The 21308-nt window shown below is 42.3% G+C and overlaps 1 protein-coding gene across 9 annotated transcripts; it reads right to left on the bottom strand.

Moving 5' to 3' along the window:
* Positions 1–1142: 1142 nt before the first annotated feature.
* On the bottom strand, positions 1143–17443 carry LOC115160120 (NACHT, LRR and PYD domains-containing protein 12). 9 transcript variants are annotated; one of them, XM_029710465.1, is made up of 11 exons: positions 17352–17442; positions 14386–14476; positions 8154–8454; positions 8010–8030; positions 7600–7668; positions 5919–7275; positions 3807–3980; positions 3205–3372; positions 2357–2530; positions 2019–2167; positions 1143–1888 (listed from the first exon to the last, which is right to left on the bottom strand). In XM_029710465.1, the coding sequence occupies exons 3-11, from the start codon at positions 8443–8445 to the stop codon at positions 1305–1307; spliced, it is 2988 nt and encodes a 995-aa protein (XP_029566325.1). In that variant the 5' UTR covers positions 8446–8454; positions 14386–14476; positions 17352–17442; the 3' UTR covers positions 1143–1304. The 9 variants fall into 9 exon arrangements, 8 of the variants coding, with proteins under 8 accessions (XP_029566325.1, XP_029566319.1, XP_029566324.1 ...); XM_029710459.1 differs by having other exon boundaries at positions 5919–7668; positions 17352–17443; XM_029710464.1 differs by having other exon boundaries at positions 2130–2167; positions 5919–7668.
* Positions 17444–21308: the final 3865 nt, after the last annotated feature.

Raw genomic sequence — 21308 nt, 5'->3', positions numbered from 1 at the left:
TGACAGGTGTGCGCCATAACGAGCAGCCTGGTGACCTAGAGGCCGGAGAGGGAGCACACTTGACAATAGCCAGGTTCTACGTTTTAGTGAGCCGCCCTGCCCACCCACATTTTTTTTAAAGTTGAATGTCATTTACTGCATTTGTATACAATTTAAAAACCAAAAAATGCTATTTGGAGAACAGCAAAAACTAGCCATTATCACATTGGTTGCTGTAGCTTCTCTCACAGTCGATCTACAAACACAGCCTATTAGCGATACGATTACACATTAACTCAGCACCGGGATTAAAAAGGTATTTTATGAGCAAAAGGTAAACAAATAAGTTTGCTTTACAGAAAATGTCCTGCAATTATACCCATTACTTATGCCAGGTAATATGATATCTGAGTGAGAGGTACTAACAAAATCAATGGTTGCACCCTGGAAGTCAGGGCCCCTGGGCACATGCCCTCTGTGCCCGGTCGGTAATTCAGCCATGATTACTACAAGTTTAGATAGCTGGCTATACTAACTAGACTAATTTACCAATCTAAAATGTTTAGACATGGCATGGGCTAATTAAGTGAGTGACATACAACAAGAGGAAAACTGCTGCAACCAATTTACCAAATTGCACGTTTTGTATTCTACTATTCAAAATCTCAACAGTAAGTTGAGACCCCGACTGAATCCCCCCACCCCCATTTTTAAAAATGATATACAGTACCAGTCCAAAGTTTAGACACACCTACTCATTCAAGGGTTTTTCTTTATTTTTACTATTTTCTACATTGTAGAATAATAGGGAAAACATTAAAACTATGAAATAACACATATGGAATCATTTAGTAAGCAAAAAAATATTTTATATTCTTCAAAGTAGCCACCCTTTGCCTTGAGGACAGCTTTGCAGACGCTTGGTATTCTCTCAACCAGCTTCATGAGGTAATCACCTGGAATGCGTTTCAATTAACAGGTGTGCCTTATTAAAAGTACATTTTGGGAATTTATTTCCTTCTTAATGCGTTTGAGCCAATCAGTTGTGTTGTGACAAGGTAGGGGTGGTGTACAGAAGATAGCTCTATTTGGGAAAAGACCAAGTCCATATTATGGCAAGAACAACTCAAATAAGCAAAGAGAAACGACAGTCCATCATTACTTTAAGACATGAAGGTCAGTCAATCCGGAACATTTCAAGAACTTTGAAAGTTTCTTCAAGTGCAGTCGCAAAAACCTTGAATATGATCTATATTATACTGTAGGCGCAACAGCACAAATGAATTCAAACACAACACTACTCATCTAATTGCCTGTAGGATTGGTTACAGTGTGAAAACACGACATTGATATGGTTGAGTTGCTTTGAAGTCTTTGGTATCTACATCACACAGGGTCACTGAAGAGTCAAACTTAACCCCAAACCCTGGGTAGAGGGGCTCAGTGAATGTGGTATTGAATGAGTGCAGGTGGGTCAGTGTGTCAGAGGAGACATTGTAGAAGGACAGAATGCCAGCCTGCCAGTCCAGATACACTCCTACTCTGTTGGAGTGGGAGACGGGGGAAACAGATATGTCGGAGTTTTCATTATTGTGCCAGGCAGTGTAACTGTTACCGCAGCAGTCCAGACTCCAGGACGTGTCGCTGGATCCAAGCCGACTCCTTCCCGGCTTGTATAATCTTCTATATGTCACCGCTATAAGAGCCCAATCCCCACTCCACTCTACCTCCCAGTAACAGCGTCCAGTCAGACCCTCTCTACACAGCACCTGGGGCCAGTAGTCATATCTCCCTGGTTGGTCAGGATACGGCTGCTTCTCTTTCACCCGTGTCACCTTCCTGTTCTCCTCAGACAGAGAGAGGTATGTGTGTGCTGTGTTTGGATTCAGTGTGAGATCACAGCCGTACACTGAGGGAGATAAGGACAAGGACATCATGATACAGTTATGTACTGGTGATGTAATTGGTGTATTGCATTAAATGTTGTTTTTTTTCTTCCATTATCTTACGTCAGCGTAACACTTGCCTACTACACTTACAGTCTCGTATCTTGGTTGAGGTATTTTTTTTACTGTAGGAGTGACACCATCTGACGTAAGACAATGGTGTTTCTGATGATATGTGCAGAATAAAACAGGATAATAACCCACATCTTCTAAACACCCAGCCCTCTCCCCCAGGGTGAACACTGTAAGCAAAAACAACAAGTAACAACAAGTAAGCAACAAACAAAAATATTGCTGTAACCAATTTTCGAAAATTATACCTACTATTCTAACTCTCAACAGTAAGTTGAGACCCCATGACTAAGTTCCTCTATCACAAGTAATATTTGTATTTATCCTTTATTTGACAGATTTACAGATTCAGTTCTCACTTGACAGTTTGGAGTTTGTACATGGTATCTTCCAGTCCAGCGGAGAGCAGGCTCACTCCTGAGTCTCCTGGGTGATTGTAGCTCAGGTCCAGCTCTTTCAGATGGAAAGGGTTTGACCTCAGAGCTGAAGCCAGAGAAGCACAGCCTTTCTCTGTGACTCCGCAGAACGACAACCTGTGGAAATAGTTTAATTCTATCTGATATCAAGTCTCTGAATGTTACTATATAAAGGTTTGGTAAGAGTTGTCAGCTCAGGGGTTCGATATCTGTAGTCACACTTTGTATAGAACTACTATGTAACATATTAATGTTGTTACATTGTACATTATAAAAATTGCATTGTAATGAAGATTTTTGTATTCACACGTGTGTCCACGTGTGTAGTTAAAACACTCAAATCAAGCAATTCCTAAATGCTGCGCTTCAATGATTATCCTCATTTTCTTACGGTGTTACTACACAGAAATTATGTTGGGTGTTTTTTTATTTTATTTTACCTTTATTTAACTGGGCAAGTCAGTTAAGAACAAATTCTTATTTACAATGACGGCCTAGGAACAGTGGGTTAACTGCCTTGTTCAGGGGCAGAACGGCAGATTTGTACCTTGTCAGCTTGGGGATTCGATCTAGCAACCTTTCGGTTACTAGTCCAACGCTCTAACCACTAGGCTACCTGCCGCCCCTTACTGTTACTAAGGCTTCTATCCATCTTCAGTGAGTGGAAGGCAACAGCCCATTATGATGGCTTCCTAAAACGAGATGATGCTCAGTTATCAAGCCCAAACGTTTAAGCACATTCCTTAAACATTATTCATCATGCTTAAATATCTCCATTAGCCCAAACTGACCTCAGTGTCTCCAGTTTACAGTGTGGACTCGCAAGTCCAGCAGAGAGCAGCTTCATTCCTGAATCCTGCAGCTTGTTGTCACTCAGGTCCAGCTCTCTCAGGTGTGAAGATGTGAGGGCTGAAGACAACATTTTACAGCTCACCTCTGTGAGGTGACATCCATTCAGACTAGATACGAAACAAGAGTAAATACAAATAAATACTCCGAAAACGGTGATGCTAATGAAGAACAGCAGACCTGTAGAAAGGCTGGAGACGACCTGTGGAACAAGTCTGGAATGGAAGTACAATAATTTAGAATGATTATGATCATACCAGTCTGTTATCTGATATACAATCTCCCAGATTCAATGCAGTCAGTGGTATAAAAAACAATTGGTGGGTAAATGCTGATCTCTGTTCTAGGGGAATAAAGCAATGCTCCCTACATTTTTCTGTGATAGGTGGGTAAATGCTTATGGAGAAAAATAAAGTGTGTAAACACCATTTATGTACTTTTACTTCCATCACACCACTGATTCTAATATCTGGTCTCAATATCTAGTAGGCTACAATGTGAAGCACATTCCTCACACAAGATCATCATGCTTAAATAAACTGACCTCAGGGTCTCGAGTTTACAATGTGAACTCTCCAGTGCAGCAGAGAGTAGCATCATTCCTGAATCCTGGAGCTTGTTTTTACTCAGGTCCAGCTCTCTCATGTGACAAGTGTTTGAGCTGAGAACTGAGGCCAATGCTTCACAGGATTTCTCTGTGAGGTTACATCCATTCAGCCTAATGAAGAAAACAATCCAACATACAAACAAACAAAAGTTTAGACAAGGGTTTTTCTTTATTTTTACTATTTTCTACATTGTAGAATAATAGTGAAGACATCAAAACCATGAAATAACACATATGGAATCATGTAGTAACCAAAAAAGTGTTAAACAAATCAAAATATATTTTATATTTCTGATTCTTCATAGTAGCCACCCTTTGCCTTGATGACAGCTTTGCACACTCTTGGCATTCTCTCAACCAGCTCATGAGGTAGTCACTCGGAATGCATTTCAAAATAATTTGTGGAATTTCTTTCCTGTGTTTGAGCCAATCAGTTGTGTTGTGACAAGGTAGGGGTGATATACAGAAGATAGCCCTATTTGGTAAAAGACCAAGTCCATATTATGCAAGAACAGCTCAAATAAGCAAAGAGAAACGACATTCCATCATTACTTTAAGATACGAAGGTCAGTCAATCTGGAAATTTTCAAGAACTTTAAAAGTTTCTTCAAGTGCAGTCGCAAAAAACCATTGAGCGCTATGATGAAACTGGCTCTCATGAGGACCGCCACAGGAAAGGAAGACCCAGTTACCTCTGCTGCAGAGGATACGTTTATTAGAGTTTCCAGTCTCAGAAATTACAGCTTCACAGAGTTCAAGTAACAGACACATCTCAACATCAACTGTTCAGAGGAGACTGCATGAATCAGGCCTTCATGGTCGAATTGCTGCAAAGAAACCACTACTAATGGACACCAATAAGAAGAAGACACTTGCTTGGGCCAATAAACACGGGCAATGGACATTAGGCCAGTGGAAATCTATCCAAATTTGAGATTTTTGGTTCCAACCACCGTGTCTTTGTGAGACACAGAGTAGGTGAATGGATGATCTCCGCATGTGTAGTTCCCACCGTGAAGCATGGAGGAGGAGGTGTGATGGTGTGGGGGTGCCTTGATGGTGACACTGTCTGTGATTTATTTACAGAATTCAAGGCACACTTAACCAGGACAAAAGGACAATGACCCAACACACCTCCAGGCTGTGTAAGGGCTGTTTGACCAAGAAGGAGAGTGATGGAGTGCTGCAACAGATGGCCTGACCTCCACAATCACCCGACCTCAACCCAATTGAGATGGTTTGGGATGAGTTGGACTACAGAGTGAAGGAAAAACAGCCAACAAGTGCTCAGCATATGTGCGAACTCCTTCAAGACAGTTGGAAAAGCATTCCAGGTGAAGATGGTTGAGAGAATGCCAAGAGAGTGTAAAGCTGTCATCAAGGCAAAGGGTGGCTACTTTGAAGAATCTTAAATATAAAATATATTTTAATTTGTTTAACACTTTTTTGGTTACTACATGATTCCATATGTGTTATTTCATAGTTTTGATGTCTTCACTAATATTCTACAATGTAGAAAATTGTACAAATAAAGAAAAACCCTGGAATGAGTATGTGTGTCCAAACTTTTGACTGGTACTGTATATACATGCACATTGAACTGAAATCCACTTAGTTCTAACAGAAATCCAGTTATGGATGCGGCTGGAATTTTTTTACCACTCAAATTCATAGACGGGGCTCATAGATCCATGAGATCAAAATAATTTTAACCATTTTTTTTAAGTGATACAGTTTACAATTACATTGTTTACAAACAATGGAGTAAAACAAGTTTATATGTTGGGTTCTGATGGGATAAGAACTAAGCTCATGAGCCATTTATAAGTTATATTCTTCAAGAATCAATGCCTATATATGATTAATACAAAATTCCAAAAATAGATGTACCAATCCTGGATTGCCCCTTTAAAAGATCTCCTTTAGGGTTCTTAAATTATTAATCCATTATCATTAAAAGGCCTTATTAATTACAATGACTTATTAGTTGTTGAATTTTTGAATACATTTCCAATTAATATTGAGTATGACGTTAATACAGGAACTCACAGAGCTATTCTGGACGCTTTGACCACTGGCAACAACCTCAGAAGACCCTCCTCTGATCTGGAGTATTTCTTCAGGTCAAACACATCCAGGTCCTCTTCTGAAGTCAGCAACACAAACACCAGAGCTGACCACTGTGCAGGTGAAAGTTCAGCCTCTGAAAGACTTCCTGAGCTCAGGTAGGTTTGGATCTCCTCCACCAGAGAATGGTCATTCAACTCATTCAGACAGTGAAACAGATTGATGCATCTCTCTGGAGAGGGATTCTTCCTGATCTTCTTCTTGATGTATTCAATTATGTTCTCATTGGTCTGTGAGCTTCTACCTGTCTGGTTCAGTAGGCCTTGTAGGAGAGTCTGATTTGACTCCAGTGAGAGGCCCAGAAGGAAGCGGAGGAAAAGGTCCAGGTGTCCATTCTCACTCTGTAAGGCCTGATCTACTGCACTCTTGTATAAGTCAATCATAGGTTGTTGGTGTTTCCGCCATTTCAAAAGTTTGACAATGGTGTTCTGTTTGACCAGTGGGTTCTCATTGCAGTTTATGAATGTGAAAAACACGTATACAGCAGCAAGAAACTCCTGGATGCTCAGATGCACAAAGCTGAACATAGTTTTCTGACACGTCCTTCCCTCCATCTTAAAGATCTCAGTGCATAAACCTGAGTACACTGATGCTTCTGTGACATCAATGCCACACTCTCTCAGGTCTTCCTTGTAGAAGATCAGATGTCCCTTCTCCAGCTGACGGAATGCCAGCTCTCCAAGTTTAAGGACTATGCTGTCACTTCCTGTGGAATTTTCTGCTTCTCTCATTCTGTCTATCTGAAAGATCAGGAAATGTATGTTCATCTCAGTCAGAGTCTTAGGTATCTTTCTTCTCTCTGCTTCACCCAACAGTTTCTCTAGAACAGTGGCTGATATCCAACAGAAGACTGGTATGTGGCAAATGATGTGTAGGCTCCTCGATGACTTCATGTGTGTGATAATTCTGCTGGCCAGGTTGTCATCACTGATTCTTTTCCTGAAGTACTCGTCCTTCTGTGGGTCATTGAACCCTCGTACCTCTGTCCACTGCTGGATGTATTTTCGAGGGATCTTACTGGCTGCTGCAGGCCGGGAGGTTATCCAGATGAGAGCAGAAGGCAGAAGCTCACCTGTGATCAGGTTTGTGATCAATTTGTCTAGAGAGGCTGGCTTTGTTTCATCTGTCAGGACCTTATTGTTGAAGTGTAGACGGAGTCGACACTCGTCCAGACCGTCAAATATGAACAGAACTTTAGACTTGTTCCTTAGACTCTTGATTGGTTCCATGTCAGGGAAGAATTGATGAAGCAGTTCAATCAGACTGCAGTCGTCTTCACCTATATTAGAGTTGATTTGGCGAAAAGGAAGTGGAAAGATTAAACCAATGTCCTGGTTCTCCTTTTCTTCTGCCCAGTCTAGAATAAACTTCTGAATAGAGACAGTCTTTCCTACACCGGCAATGCCCTGCGTTAGAACTGTTCTGATTGGCTTCTTTTGATCGGACTGTTGTTTGAAAATGTTTCTGACTTCAATAGTGGTCTCTCCTGTGGCTGGTGTTCTGATGTTCGGATGTATGACCTCATGCTCATCTCTGACCCCTCCCCAGGCCCCCTCGAACACATGGAGCTCAGTGAAGATCTGATTTAGATAGATAAAATCACCTTCCTTTGACGTCCCCTCATATATACAGCTGTACTTCTCCTTGAGATAGCATTTCAGTTTGTCTTCGACTGCAAGGAAAAAAACAAAGCTTACGTTTATTACGGTCATGATAACTTTGTGTTTGTGTCTGGATTGGATCAGTCAGAGTGCAATAACTAGAGCCTGTCCAGCGGATAAAACTGGCTGCATATGACGTCACCATGATGTCTTTTGGTTAGGTTGTGAAAGGTTTAGCTAAATGCTTTCTAGAAACCAGACAGTTATCAGTTTTTCTGAACAGATAACCAAAATATGACGTCTTTCTCATAACGTTTTAATAAATGTATTATCTGGACTTCTCAGCCCCCCAAAAAACTGTTTACAACATCACTTTGGTCCAACGGGTGTTTTCTTGATTCATTAAGCTTACCTCTAGAACCAAAGGAGCACTCTGGAAAACAAAGAAAAATACTCTTTTGTTTTATTGTCCTCTTGCTAGTTCCTCCTTTTTGTTACCTGCTATGCAAAATCAGTGATCTCTTATCTGCTTTGTTTTGTTTTACAGTCCACTAACCTGCTGGTTCTGTTGTCTCACCATCATCGTACTCGTTCCTAAGTGTTTCAGCCAGTTGGTTCTGGCTCATTTTCCTCAGGATCTCCAGTGAGATCTTCACAGTTCCCTCGGGACCGTAGGTCTCCACCATCTTCTTTATAGTGTCCAGTCTGTCAGTGTTCTCCAGCTGGCTCACTGGGATGTGAGGAAAGCCTTTCACCAGGTCCTGGGTCAGGTGCCATTTAAATGTCTTCAATTCTGCTTCAACCAACTCCTCCAGAGTGGCCAGCAGCAGCACAGGAACAGGAGCCATTGCTGACCACTGAGAAAAATAAGTTTGTTGTGATCGTAACTATTTTGGCACAGCAAAGGAATCAGAAGGAAGCTCTAAGTTCCCATCAGCACAAAGTCTGATGACATTTTGTCTGAATATACGACAGGGTCTGGCTGGAAATGGTGGAAGGCTAGAACACTGTGTTGCTGTGACTGGAAAGAGATTGTTAATCTCCCTTCTGGGTTGCAAACAGAAGATAACCCAATCATAAACAATTGTCATAATAATAATTTTAAAAAGACCACCCAATCAACAGACCCAACCAACAGAATCAAACACACTATGGAACAGGTTCCCTGGCCCAGGTTGACTCCAATGTAGTGTCAAGTTGGCTGGATGTCCTTTGGGTGGTGGACCATTCTTGATACACACGGGAAACGGTTGAGTGTGAAAAACCCAGCAGCGTTGCAGTTCTTGAACGTTCTTAAATATTTTGTCTTACCCATTCACCCTCTAAATGGCACACATACACAATCCATGTTTCAATTGTCTCAAGGCTTAAAAATCCTTCTTTAATCTGTCTCCTCCCCTTCAGCTACACTGATTGAAGTGGATTTAACATGTGACATCAATAAGGGATCAAAGCTATTACCTGGATTCACCTGATCAGTCTATGTTTATTTTATTTATTTCACCTTTATTTAACCAGGTAGGGTAGTTGAGAACACGTTGTCACGGTTGTCTTCGTCCTCTGACGATATAACGAAATCGTCATCGGAAAATGTGGACCAATACGCAGCAGGTTCGTGAATGCTCATCTTGATTTTTATTCATTACAAAAATGAACATACAAAAATAACAAAATACGAAAACGAACAACTAACAGTCTGTCAAAGCATAGTGCTTTACACAGAACAATCACCCACAAAACACAAACACAAACACACCCTCATATATGAGACTCTCAATCAAAGGCAGATAGACAACACCTGCCTTCAACTGAGAGTCCCAACCCCAATTCACCAGACATAGAAACAGACATACTAGACTCCACATAGAAATACCTAAACATAAACCAACACCCGGAATTACTAAAACAAACACCCTTAAACCAAACACACCACCCTGAACCACATAAAACAAAATACCCTCTGTCACGCCCTGACCAAACTACAAAACAATTAACCTTATATACTGGCCAGGACGTGACACACGTTCTCATTTGCAACTGCGACCTGGCCAAGATAAAGCAAAGCAGTTTGACACATAAAACAACAGAGTTACACATGGAATAAACAAACATGCAATCAACAATACAGTAGAAAAATCTATATACAGCATGTGCAAATGAGGTAGGATAAGAGAGGTAAGGCAATAATTTTGCTCACATTGTACATAGACTTATTTTTCTACTGTATTACTCTACTGTACTACTGTATGTTTGTTTTACTCCATGTGTAACTCTGTGTTGTTGTATGTGTCGAACTGCTTTGCTTTATCTTGGCCAGGTCACAATTGTAAATGAGAACTTGTTCTCAACTTGACTACCTGGTTAAATGAAGGTGAAATTTAAAAAAAGGCCATGGCGGCAAAGTAATTACAATATAGCAATTAAACACTGGAATGGTAGGATGTGCAGAAGATGAATGTGCAAGTTGAGATACTGGGGTGCAAAGGAGCATGATAAATAAATAAATACAGTATGGGGATGAGGAAGATTGGATGGGCTATTTACAGATGAGCTATGTACAGGTGCAGTGATCTGTGAGCTGCTCTGACAGCTGGTGCTTAAAGCTAGTGAGGGAGATAAGAGTCTCCAGCTTCAGAGATTTTTGCAGTTTGTTCCAGTCATTGGCAGCAGAGAACTGGAAGGGGAGGCGGCCAAACGAAGAATTGGCTTTGGGGGTGACCAGTGAGGTATACCTGCTGGAGCGCATGCTACGGATGGGTGCTGCTATGGTGATCAGTGAGCTGAGATAAGGCGGGTCTTTACCTAGCAGAGACTTGTAGATGACCTGGAGCCAGTGGGTTTGGCGACGAGTATGAAGCGAGGGCCAGCCAATGAGATCATACAGGTCGCAGTGGTGGGTAGTATATGGGGCTTTGGTGACAAAACAGATGGCACTGTGATAGACTGCATCCAATTTGTTGAGTAGCGTGTTGGAGGCTATTTTGTAAATGACATTGCCGAAGTCGAGGATTGGTAGGATGGTCAGTTTTATAAGGGTATGTTTGGCAGCATGAGTGAAGGATGCTTTGTTGTGAAATAGGAAGCCGATTCTAGATTTAATTTTGGATTGGAGATGTGAGTCTGGAAGGAGAGTTTACAGTCTAACCAGTCACCTAGGTATTTGTAGTTGTCCACATATTCAAAGACCATCCAGAGTAGTGATGCTGGCCAGGCGGGCAGGTGCGGGCAGTGATCGGTTGAAGAGCATGCATTTAGTTTTACTTGCGTTTAAGAGCAGTTGGAGGCTACGGAAGGAGAGTTCTATGGCATTGAAGCTCATCTGGAGGTTAGTTAACACAGTATCCAACGAAGGGCCAGAGGTATACAGAATGGTGTCGTCTGCGTAGAGGTGGATCAGAGACTCACCAGCAGCGAGAGCGACATCATTGATGTATACAGAATTGAACCCTGTGGCACCCCCATAGAGACTGCCAGAGGTCCGGACAACAGGCCCTGCGATTTGACATACTGAACTCTATCAGAGAAGGAGTTGGTGAACCAAGCGAGGCAATCATTTGAGAAACTAAGGCTGTTGAGTCTGCCGATGAGGATGTGGTGATTGACAGAGTCGAAAGCCTTGGCCAGGTCAATGAATACGGCTGCACAGTAATGTCTCTTATCGATGGCGGTTAAGATATTGTTTAGGACCTTGAGCGTGGCTGAGGTGCACCCATGACCAGCTCTGAAATCAGATTGCATAGTGGAGAAGGTACGGTGAGATTCTAAATGGTCAGTAATCTGTTAACTTTGCTTTCAAAGACCTTAGAAAGGCAGGGTAGAATAGAAAAAGGTCTGTAGCAGTTTGGGTCTAGAGTGTCTCCCCCTTTGAAGAAGGGGATGACCGCGGCAGCTTTCCAATCTTTGGGAATCTCATCGACGATACGAAAGAGAGGTTGAACAGGCTAGTAATAGGGGTTGCAACAATTTCGGCAGATTATTTTAGAAAGAGAGGGTCCAGATTGTCTAGCCTGGCTGATTTGTAGGGGTTCAGATAATGCAGCTCTTTCAGAACATCAGCAATCTGGATTTGGGTGAAGGAGAAGTGGGGGAGGTTTGGGCGAGTTGCTGTGGGGAGCGCAGTGCTGTTGACCGGGGTAGGGGTAGCCAGGTGGAAAGCATGGCCAGCCGTAGAAAAATGCTTATTGAAATTCTCAATTATTGTGGATTTATCGGTAGTGACAGTGTTTCCTAGCCTCAGTGTAGTGGGCAGCTGGGAGGAGGTGCTCTTATTCTCCATAGACTTTACAGTGTCCCAGAACATTTTTGAGTTTGTACTACAGGATGCAAATTTCTGTTTGAAAAAGCTAGCCGTAGCTTTCCTAACTGCCTGTGTATATTGGTTCCTAACTTCCCTAAAAAGTTGCATATCACGGGGGCTATTTTTTTAATGGAGCATGCTTATTTAAGATGGTGAGGAAGGCACTTTTAAAGAATAACCAGGCATCCTCTACTGATGGGATGAGGTCAATGTCATTCCAGGATACCCCGGCCAGGTCAATTAGAAAGGCCTGTTCGCAGAAGTGTTTTAGGGAGCGTTTGACAGTGATGAGGGGTGGTCGTTTGACCGCAGACCCATTACGGATGCAGGCAATGAGGCAGTGATCGCTGAGATCTTAGTTGAAAACAGCAGAGGTATATTTGGAGGGCGAGTTAGTTAGGATGATATCTATGAGGGTGCCTGTGTTTACTAATTTGGGGTTGTACCTGGTAGGTTCATTGATAATTTCTGTGAGATTGAGGGCGTCAAGCTTAGATTGTAGGATGGCCGGGGTGTTAAGCATGTCCCAGTTTAGGTCACCTAGCAGCACGAGCTCAGAAGATAAATGGGGGCAATCAATTCACATATGGTGTCCAGGGCACAGCTGGGGGCAGAGGGTGGTCTATAGCAAGCGGCAATGGTGAGAGACTTGTTTCTGGAAAGGTGAATTTTTAGAAGTAGAAGCTCGAATTGTTTTGGTACAGACCTGGATAGTAAGATAGCCTGCAGATTTCTATCTCTGCAGTAGATTGCAACACCGCCCCCTTTAGCAGTTCTATCTTGGCGGAAAATGTTATAGTTAGGGATGGAAATTTTCAGGGTTTTTCATGGTTTTCCTAAGCCAGGATTCAGACACGGCTAAGACATCCGGGTTGGCAGAATGTGCTAAAGCAGTAAATAAAGCAAATTTAGGGAGTAGGCTTCTAATGTTAACATGCATGAAACCAAGGCTTTTACGGTTACAGAAGTCAACAAATGAGAGCACCTGGGGAGTAGGAGTGGAGCTAGGCACTGCAGGTCCTGGATTAACCTCTATATCACCAGAGGAACAGAAGAGAAGCAGGATAAGGGCACGGCTAAAGGCTATAAGAACTGGCCGTCTAGCACGTTCGGAACAGAGAGTAAAGGGAGCAGGTTTCTGGGCACGATAGCATAGATTCAAGGCATAATGTACAGACAGAGGTGTGTCAGGAAGAGAGTACATTGGAGGTAAACCTAGGCATTGAGTAATGAAGAGAGAGATATAGTCTCTAGAGACGTTTAAACCAGGTGATGTCATCGCATATGTGGGAGGTGGAACAACATGGTTGGTTAAGGCACATTGAGCAGGGCTATAGGCTCTACAGTGAAATAAAACAGTAATCACTAACCAGGACAGTAATGGACAAGGCATATTGATATTAGGGAGAGGCATGCGTAGCCAAGTGATCGTATGGGTCAAGTGAGTGGTTGGGCTGGCTGGGGACACGGCGATTCAGACAGTTAGCAGGCCGGGGCTAGCAAGCTAGCAGTTAGCAGGCCGGGGCTAGCAAGCTAGCATAAGGGCCTTAGAGGGACGTCGCGATGGGGGAAAAGTCTGTTTTTGCCTCCTCGTGCGGTGACGTCGATAGGCCAGTTGTGTAATTAGTTGGGTTCCAAGTAGCAGAGGGGACCAAGTCCAATTGGCAAAATGGGTATAGTGGTCCAAGAAACTGGCCGATGGATCAGCTAACAGTCCAATTTGCTATAGATAGCTAGCAGGCCGCGGTTAGCAGAATGGGCCTTCAGGGGATGTCGCGCTTGAGGGGCCTGTTGGGATCCTCGGGCAGATTATGTCGGGGTTCCATGCCCCGTACTGGCAGTAGAAGGGGTCCGGATATTGTAGCCGAGGAGTGGGCTTCAGGAGTAGCCCAGGAGCCCTAGTCGGAAGATGGGTCTAGCATGGGCTAGCCCCAGGCTAGTTGGTGATTTCTCTGTGATGGAAACGTTAGCCAGGAGTAGTCAACCCGGGTTGCGGTTAGCTAGCTGCCATGATCCAGATGAAAGGGTTCAGAGTTTGCGGTAGGAATCCCGGGATATGGAGAGAAAAATAGGTCCGGTATGCTCTGGTTTGAAACGCGTTGTACGAACTGGCGAGAGCTTTCCAAGCTAAAGGTTAGCTGACTGATAGCTGGTAGCTAGTTAGCTAGCTAGCTTCAGTTGAGGTATTCCAGTTCAGAGGTAAATAGAAATACTTTAGAAAAAAAACAGATCCACACCACATTGGGTGAGGCGGGTTGCAGGAGAGTATTTAGAAGTTGAGGTTTAGGAAAAATATTAAAAAGAATGTGAAGAAAAATATATAAAAGATATATACATGGGACGAGACAAGACGAAGGACAAAGACGTCTGACTGTTACACCATCTTGGATTTTATGCCATGGAAAGAGCAGGTGTCCTTAATGTGTTGTACAGTCAGTGTATAATGAACATTTAAAAAACATAGAGACTTACAGTTTCTCTTCCATCCTACCTTAGTTGTTGAAGCAATTGACTGGTCTCTTCTGTCACACAGAAGCGCAGATCGGCTAGATCATACTGAACGGATCCACAATGAGGAAACACTGAAACAGGAAGTTATGTAAAAATCAAGTTTCAAGTGACTCAGATAGACAGCGATTACATATCTCAAATCTGCATTGTATAGTTGTCAGAGTTGGGCTCAATTCCACAAATTCAATTCCCTTTCCTTTCCAAATTCCAGGTCAATCTTCAGAGCCAGCAGGAGGCTCCAACCCTCCAAGAGCATTTGAAAAGACCACACACTCACTCAACTTCATTGACTTACAGCAGACGACTGGTTCTGGCGCGCGGATCCACCTTCAGCGCGTCGTGCTGCACCAGAAAGTTGGCGCAGACTGTCACCGCAGTAAGGCCCGGTGCGCCGGATCTGGCTCTCGACCCGAAACCTGCCCCTTCGCCTGCCCTGTCGGAAGCTGGGTCCACGGTTTGTGGGGCCATTTAAAGTCCTGAGGAGAGTGAACGAGGTTTGTTACAGGTTACAGCTTCCCCCCGATTACCGCATGAACCCCTCGTTCCATGTGTCTCTCCTCAGGTCGGTGGTGGCTGGCCCACTCCAGGAGTCTGAGGTGCGGAAGGTTCCTCCGCCCCCTCTGGACATCGAGGGGGCCCCGGCGTACTCCGTTCGTTCCATAATGGATTCGAGACGTTGGGCAAGGGGCCTTCAGTACCTCGTGGACTGGGAGGGGTACGGTCCGGAGGAGAGATGCTGGGTTCCGGTGGAGGACGTGTTGGATCCTTCAATGCTGCGAGAGTTCCACCGTCTCCATCCGGATCGCCCTGCGCCTTGCCCTCCGGGTCATCCCCGAGGTCGGTGTCGACGCGATGCTGGAGCCGCGCGTCGGGGGGGGGGGTACTGTCACGACTTCCGCCGAAGTCTGTTCTCTCTCCTTGTTCGGGCGGTGTTCGGCGGTTGACGTCACCGACCTTCTAGCCATCGCTAATCCAGTTTTCATTTTCCATTGGTTTTGTCTTGTCTTCCTTCACACCTGGTTCCAATCCCATCAATTACATGTTGTGTATTTAACCCTCATGTCCCCTCATGTCCTTGGCGGTGATTGATTGTATGTTATGTTCTGGTGTGCGACGGGTTTTGTACCCACTTTTATTATCTTGTATATTTTGGTTTTCGGAGTTTTGTGAGCACTTATTAAACGACTCCGTTTATACCAAGTTCGTTCTCCTGCGCCTGACTTCTCTGCCACCAGCACGCATCCATTACACCATGAGGTCGAGGAATTGTCCGTAGAGCTCCGAGACAGGATTGTGTCGAGGCAAGGGTCTCGGGAAGGGTACCAAAACATTTCTGCAGCATTGAAGGTCCCCAAGAACACAGTGGCCTTCATCATTCTTAAATGGAAGACGTTTGGAACCACCAATATTCTTCCTAGAGCCTATCGCCCAGCCAAACTGAGCAATCGGGGGAGAAAGGACTTGGTCAGGGAGGTGACCAAGAACCTGATGGTCACTCTGACAGAGCTCCATAGTTCCTCTGTAGAGATAGGAGAACCTTCCAGAAAGACAACCATCTCTGCAGCACTCCAACAATCAGTTATTTATGGTAGAGTGGCCAGACGGAAACCACTCCTCAGTAAAAGGCACATGACAGCCCACTTGGAGTTTGCTAAAAGGCACCTAAAGGACTCTCAGACCTTGAGAAACAACATTCTCTGGTCTGATGAAACCAAGATTGAACTCTTTAGCCTGAATGCCAAGCGTCCCGTCTGGAGGAAACATAGCAAAAATGTCTAAAAACCTGTTTTCACGTTGTCATTATGGGGTATTGTGTGTAGATTGAAAAACTATTTTAGAATAAGACTGTAATGTAACAAAATGTGGAAAAAGTCTCAGGATTTGGGAAATTCTCCTGCGATCCCATTTTCATATCAGGCAACCGCAAATGGGTTCGTGACCCCTAGTTTGGGAACCCGTTTTCCATAAAAAAATAAAAATACATGCTAGAACTGATGCCCATCAAGAACTAAAGGTGACAAAAATGCACTGAAAAACGTTTAAACCTACTTTGGACGCACTAGAGCGCATTAGATAAATTAGATGGAAGAGGTGTTTTTAACTCCACTCTAATGTCGACTTTGCTTATGTAAAACCGTATCAAGCCAGTTAAAATTTGAAATGGAGTTTATGGAACTCCGTCACATGCTTCGGTTTCACACAATGAAACTGACACTAAATGTGTAGAATGATACATTTGCATGGAGCTGGCAAACGGATTTAATAAATAGCCTACAACTTCTGTTTATTGCTGTTGTAGCCTTGTGTTATTATGCAATTATTAATAGCCATGTTTAGTTAATTAAATTGAAAGCTATCAATTGTGATCATGGTCACAGCTCTATCGCAATTACCGACCAACTGTTGTTAGAATGCATTAGATTGACCGTAACTGTCAATCAGATTAGGCTACAGGTAAAAATTTTTAAAACTGGCTGATGTTGACGAGCATATTCAGTTAATTTCCACATTATTCATATTTGATTGAAATTATGACCCCATCCTCAGTAGCCTATTCCAGTAGGATATTGGACAACACAAGCCCTTCTTACCTCGAAAGCGCCTCGCTATTTAGATTGAATAAATGAGTCTGTGAATTTGAACTATGCAAACTGCTAAATCGTTCATGTTAATTACATCTTGCCTAGGCTACTGGAGGCTATCTGGGGCTATGGGCTACAGGCTCCCTGCATCTAGCTCAGCAAACCATGGCAAAGTTGAATTACAATCATAAACTGAGGTTTTATTCAGTAGCCTAGGCCTATTGAAATGACAAGTCAATCACGCAAATAGGCCTAACTATTTGCATTATTCCTTTGTAACGGTTTGTATAACATTTGGCACAGAATGAGACACAATTGCCAGAAATAACATTCGTTCTTTTAAATTCGTAAAAGTGTTTCTTACGCTGAGATTTCGTAAATCCTCTGTCCAACTTCATCACTCAAACTCAACTGATGGATTTATCTATTGTTTTGCACATGCGCAAAGGGGATTTATTTTAAATCCTAGCAGTCAAACGAGTCAAATCGACAGCCATTGATGGAATATTATCTGTCGAGTTTAATAAAGGCGAATTATATTTTCTCTTGCGACATATGCAAATGTACTTAATACGTCATGTTAGCTCGCAAAAATTATTATTTTGATGAAAAACCGAATATTGCTGTCACATTATTTGATGCGTTAAATTTGAAAAAGGAAATCCTGCAGCAATTTGAATTGTCTCAAAATAGATCCTTCTAACAAATAATTTAGAATCATTGGCCTCTCAGTAGCAACTGTTGGGGTGGACGGGAAGTTGTATTTTTACCATAGCACACTGTCTAAACATGACAATGTGACATTCAATTGCAGTATTGCAGTTTCCGAACAGAGTACATGATCTACTCTGGGACCCAGGCAAAGGTACAACACTGGTCTCTGGTGGTTGTTGTATGTTATTGAACTGGACCGGGTGACAGTCAGCCTGAGACCTATAACGATAATCCCGTTTCCAGGCTACTAAACCATATTTATTCAATTATTTGTCATAATTTTACATTTTGATCTGAATCAGTATGAATAGATTATATTTCGTAGTTGTGATACCGTCGTGTATTTAAAAAAAAATTCAAATCAAATCCAATTTTATTTGTCACATACGTGTTTCGCGAAATGCGTGTGTTTCTAGCTCTAACAGTGCAGTAATATCTTAACAGTAACATCTAACAATTTCACAACAATACAAACACATCTAAAGTAAAGGAATTAAGAACATATAAATAAATATTGAATTAAAGATTGCTGCATTGTTACAGGTATGCACAATGTTAATACCCCTGCACGTCGACTAGGCACTGGTACCCAGTGAATATAGCGAAGCTATCGTTACTCATTGTGTTATTATTTTTCTATATTTTTCTCTCTGCAATGTTGGGAAGGGTCCGTAAGTAGGCATTTCACTGTTAGTCTACACCTGTTGTTTACGAAGCATGTGACAAATGACATTTTATTAGATATTAGATTACAATTTATTGGAATTTACCTAATTAAAAATAATTTAAAAAAATCTCATAATGAAAACATGTAGAGGTGCAGTGCAATTAGTAACTTACCTTTCCAATCAAAAGTGCTGACCCTGGACTTGATTGTAAACTTAAAAGTGGGGTCAATGAGATTGCTTTCAAGCTTTTGATAATGTGCATGTTTTAACAATAATAGTAACTAACAATAAAACTTAAAACCAGTAGCACAACCAGTGTATTTTTGAGGCAATCACTATTATTGTTCACAGGGTAAGAAACCTACTGGGATGCAGTTTACAACTCTTGGCGCCAAACTACAAACCCCACCGCTATGACCATTTGATTATGATTTAAGGCAAACGGGGAAACTCGTAAATACATCCTGCCTCGAGTGTTTTGATCACATGGTGGAAATCTGTTTTGAATCGAAATTCTAATGTTTGATACCTGGTCTCAATCAAGCGCACTCACTTGGTAATTTAATCAAAATAAAGAGCAAGCGAAAAAGTAATAAGTCATCACTATTTTCTTAAACCAAGGCTTTGGTATCATTTCATAACCATAGTTTAGAGACTTCGGTAAACTTGGCTTTAATCAACAACATCCCATACAATTGGGATCAGTCTCCTTCTGGTTCCACTCATGTTCACTTTAGAGATGTCATTCAAGGACTTTCTACCCTGAATTCTCACTGAATAGAAATCCAGTCCCACAAATGTTATTTACTATAATACACTTTCTAAATGAAGTGCTTGGCTGTGTGTTGCTGTTACGACTTCCGCCGAAGTTGGTCCCTCTCCTTGTTCGGGCGGCGTTCGGTGGTCGAAGTCACCAACTTTCTAGCCATCGCTGATCCTCTTTTCATTTTCCTTTGGTTTTGTCTTTTATCACACCTGGTTCCAATCCCATCAATTACATGTTGTGTATTTAACCCTCTGTTCCCTCTCGTGTCCTTGTCGGTGATTGTTTGTAAGCTATGTGCAAGTTATGTTCTGGTGTGCGACGGGGTTTTGTACCCACTTGTATTATTTTGGTTTTCAGAGTTTTTGAGCACTTATTAAACTGCTCCATTTATACCAAGTTTGATCTCCTGCACCTGACTTCCCTGCCACCAGCACGCCAGTGGCGGTTCTAGACCATTTCAACTGAGGTGTGGGGGGGGGGGGGGGGCAAGCTGGGGCCAGTTGTAGTGTTAGAGGGGCCAGTTACTTAGACGTTATTGTTGTCATATCGTTTTCTTCACTGCATTGCAGGCATTAGCAGGCAAAAGACCATGTTCATAATCATCATCGTTGCCACTGTCTAATAACGGATGTAAAAAAAGAATGATAGCAAAAATTAGTTATGTAAAAATTATTTCATACTCCACATTTAGGGGGGCCACAAGGGGATCCAAAATTGTTGTCACAGGGGCACTGCCCCCCCCCCCCCAGAACCGCTAGTGCAGCATGCACCCCCTTACAGTTGCTTTGGAATGGTGAGTAAATAAAGGTTTTCTACCTTGCAAAGATCTTGTATATGGCATGTGTCATTCTATGAAAATGGTGGTGATAAAATAATTTATATGTTTAAGGTTTTGACTAAATGATTCCACCCTGAAAATGTATAACTGAGTGATTATAATACTAATTATATAACTGTGTGTGCATAGGACAAGCTAAGACTTTACTATTTAGCAATATAAGTGAGACATTCAAAAAAAGGGGAACTGTTAACAGACAGCAGACAACTTGTGACCACTGTGAAACTGATAACAGAAAGAAGGTCTCCCCACCCAGGGAGGGGAGAAACCTTTAGGCTTGCAGTAGATTATGTAACATGGGGCAGGATATGATAAGCAATGTATGTGATGGAGAAGACTTGTAAATAAGCATTGACCGTGTTAAAGAAGAGGAGGGGCATTTGTAAGGGGTATGACATATGCTATGACCAAATGTTAGGTATAAAAGGCTATGTACATTGTATGATATTCAGAGCTCTCGTGAATAAACTTGGTTGACTATTGTAGGCTGGGCCTCCGTCTGTGTCATTTAACCAGAAACTTACAAACTCTGGGTTGCAGACTGAGTAGTTTAATTGAAGTTCAGTTTATGAACATTGGGAACAAAATTCTCATAACAGGTGGCTTTCCTGTCCCTTGCCTTAACCACCAGAAAAACACTTAAACATTTCTGATAATGACACAAAATATATGTTTTATTGTTATTAAAACATATGTAAGACAGTTATATTGCAATTTTGTATATACAGTATATATCGTAAAACATAGTCAATACCATGAAAATGGTTTGTCCTTCGGGTTAGGAGTCGTGATTTAGTGACATATTTTGAGTTAAATAATATATTTTCTCCCACTTGAAATGTCATAATTTTATTTGTATTATTACAGTTATTTAATGGGAACATTGTATAGTTATTTACTGGAAAATTATTATAGTTATTTAATGGAGTACATAAACTAAAATATCAACTAAATATTATAAATAATTTACAAGGGATAGCTGCCCCTCAATGTCATGTCACTGTGTTGACAACGGCGCAGTGGTCCTGGACAGAGGGAACTGCAACCTTAACCTCTTGGGTGGGGAACAAGGGGGTTTGGTAACCCAGAGCACACTCGAAAGGTGACATACCTGACGAGGAGTTGGTGAGGGTGTTGTGGGCATATTCAACCCAGGGTAGCTGAGCGCTCCAGAAGGAAGGGTTAGCAGAATTCACGCAGCGTAGGGCAGTCTCCATCTCTTGGTTGGCTCGTTCGGTCTGACCGTTGGTCTGGGGGTGATATCCAGAAGAAAGCTTGACATTGATACCAAGAGCAGAACAGAAGGATCTCCATACCTGGGGAGGTAAACTTGGG

The sequence above is a fragment of the Salmo trutta genome, chromosome 23 (assembly GCF_901001165.1).
Source record: "Salmo trutta chromosome 23, fSalTru1.1, whole genome shotgun sequence".
Taxonomy (NCBI): domain Eukaryota; kingdom Metazoa; phylum Chordata; class Actinopteri; order Salmoniformes; family Salmonidae; genus Salmo; species Salmo trutta.
This window is presented reverse-complemented; position numbering and strand designations above follow the sequence as displayed.

What these genes read in the sequence shown, in the direction of transcription:
- LOC115160120 (XM_029710459.1), bottom strand. Translation starts at nt 8,445, where the DNA reads ATGGCTCCTGTTCCTGTGCTGCTGCTGGCCACTCTGGAGGAGTTGGTT. An exon ending in AAAGCGTCCAGAATAGCTCT is followed by an intron (nt 3,981 to 5,918) that starts GTGAGTTCCTGT and finishes TTTCTTCATTAG; the next exon opens with GCTGAATGGATGTAACCTCA. An exon ending in CTCAACCAAGATACGAGACT is followed by an intron (nt 1,889 to 2,018) that starts GTAAGTGTAGTA and finishes TATCTCCCTCAG; the next exon opens with TGTACGGCTGTGATCTCACA.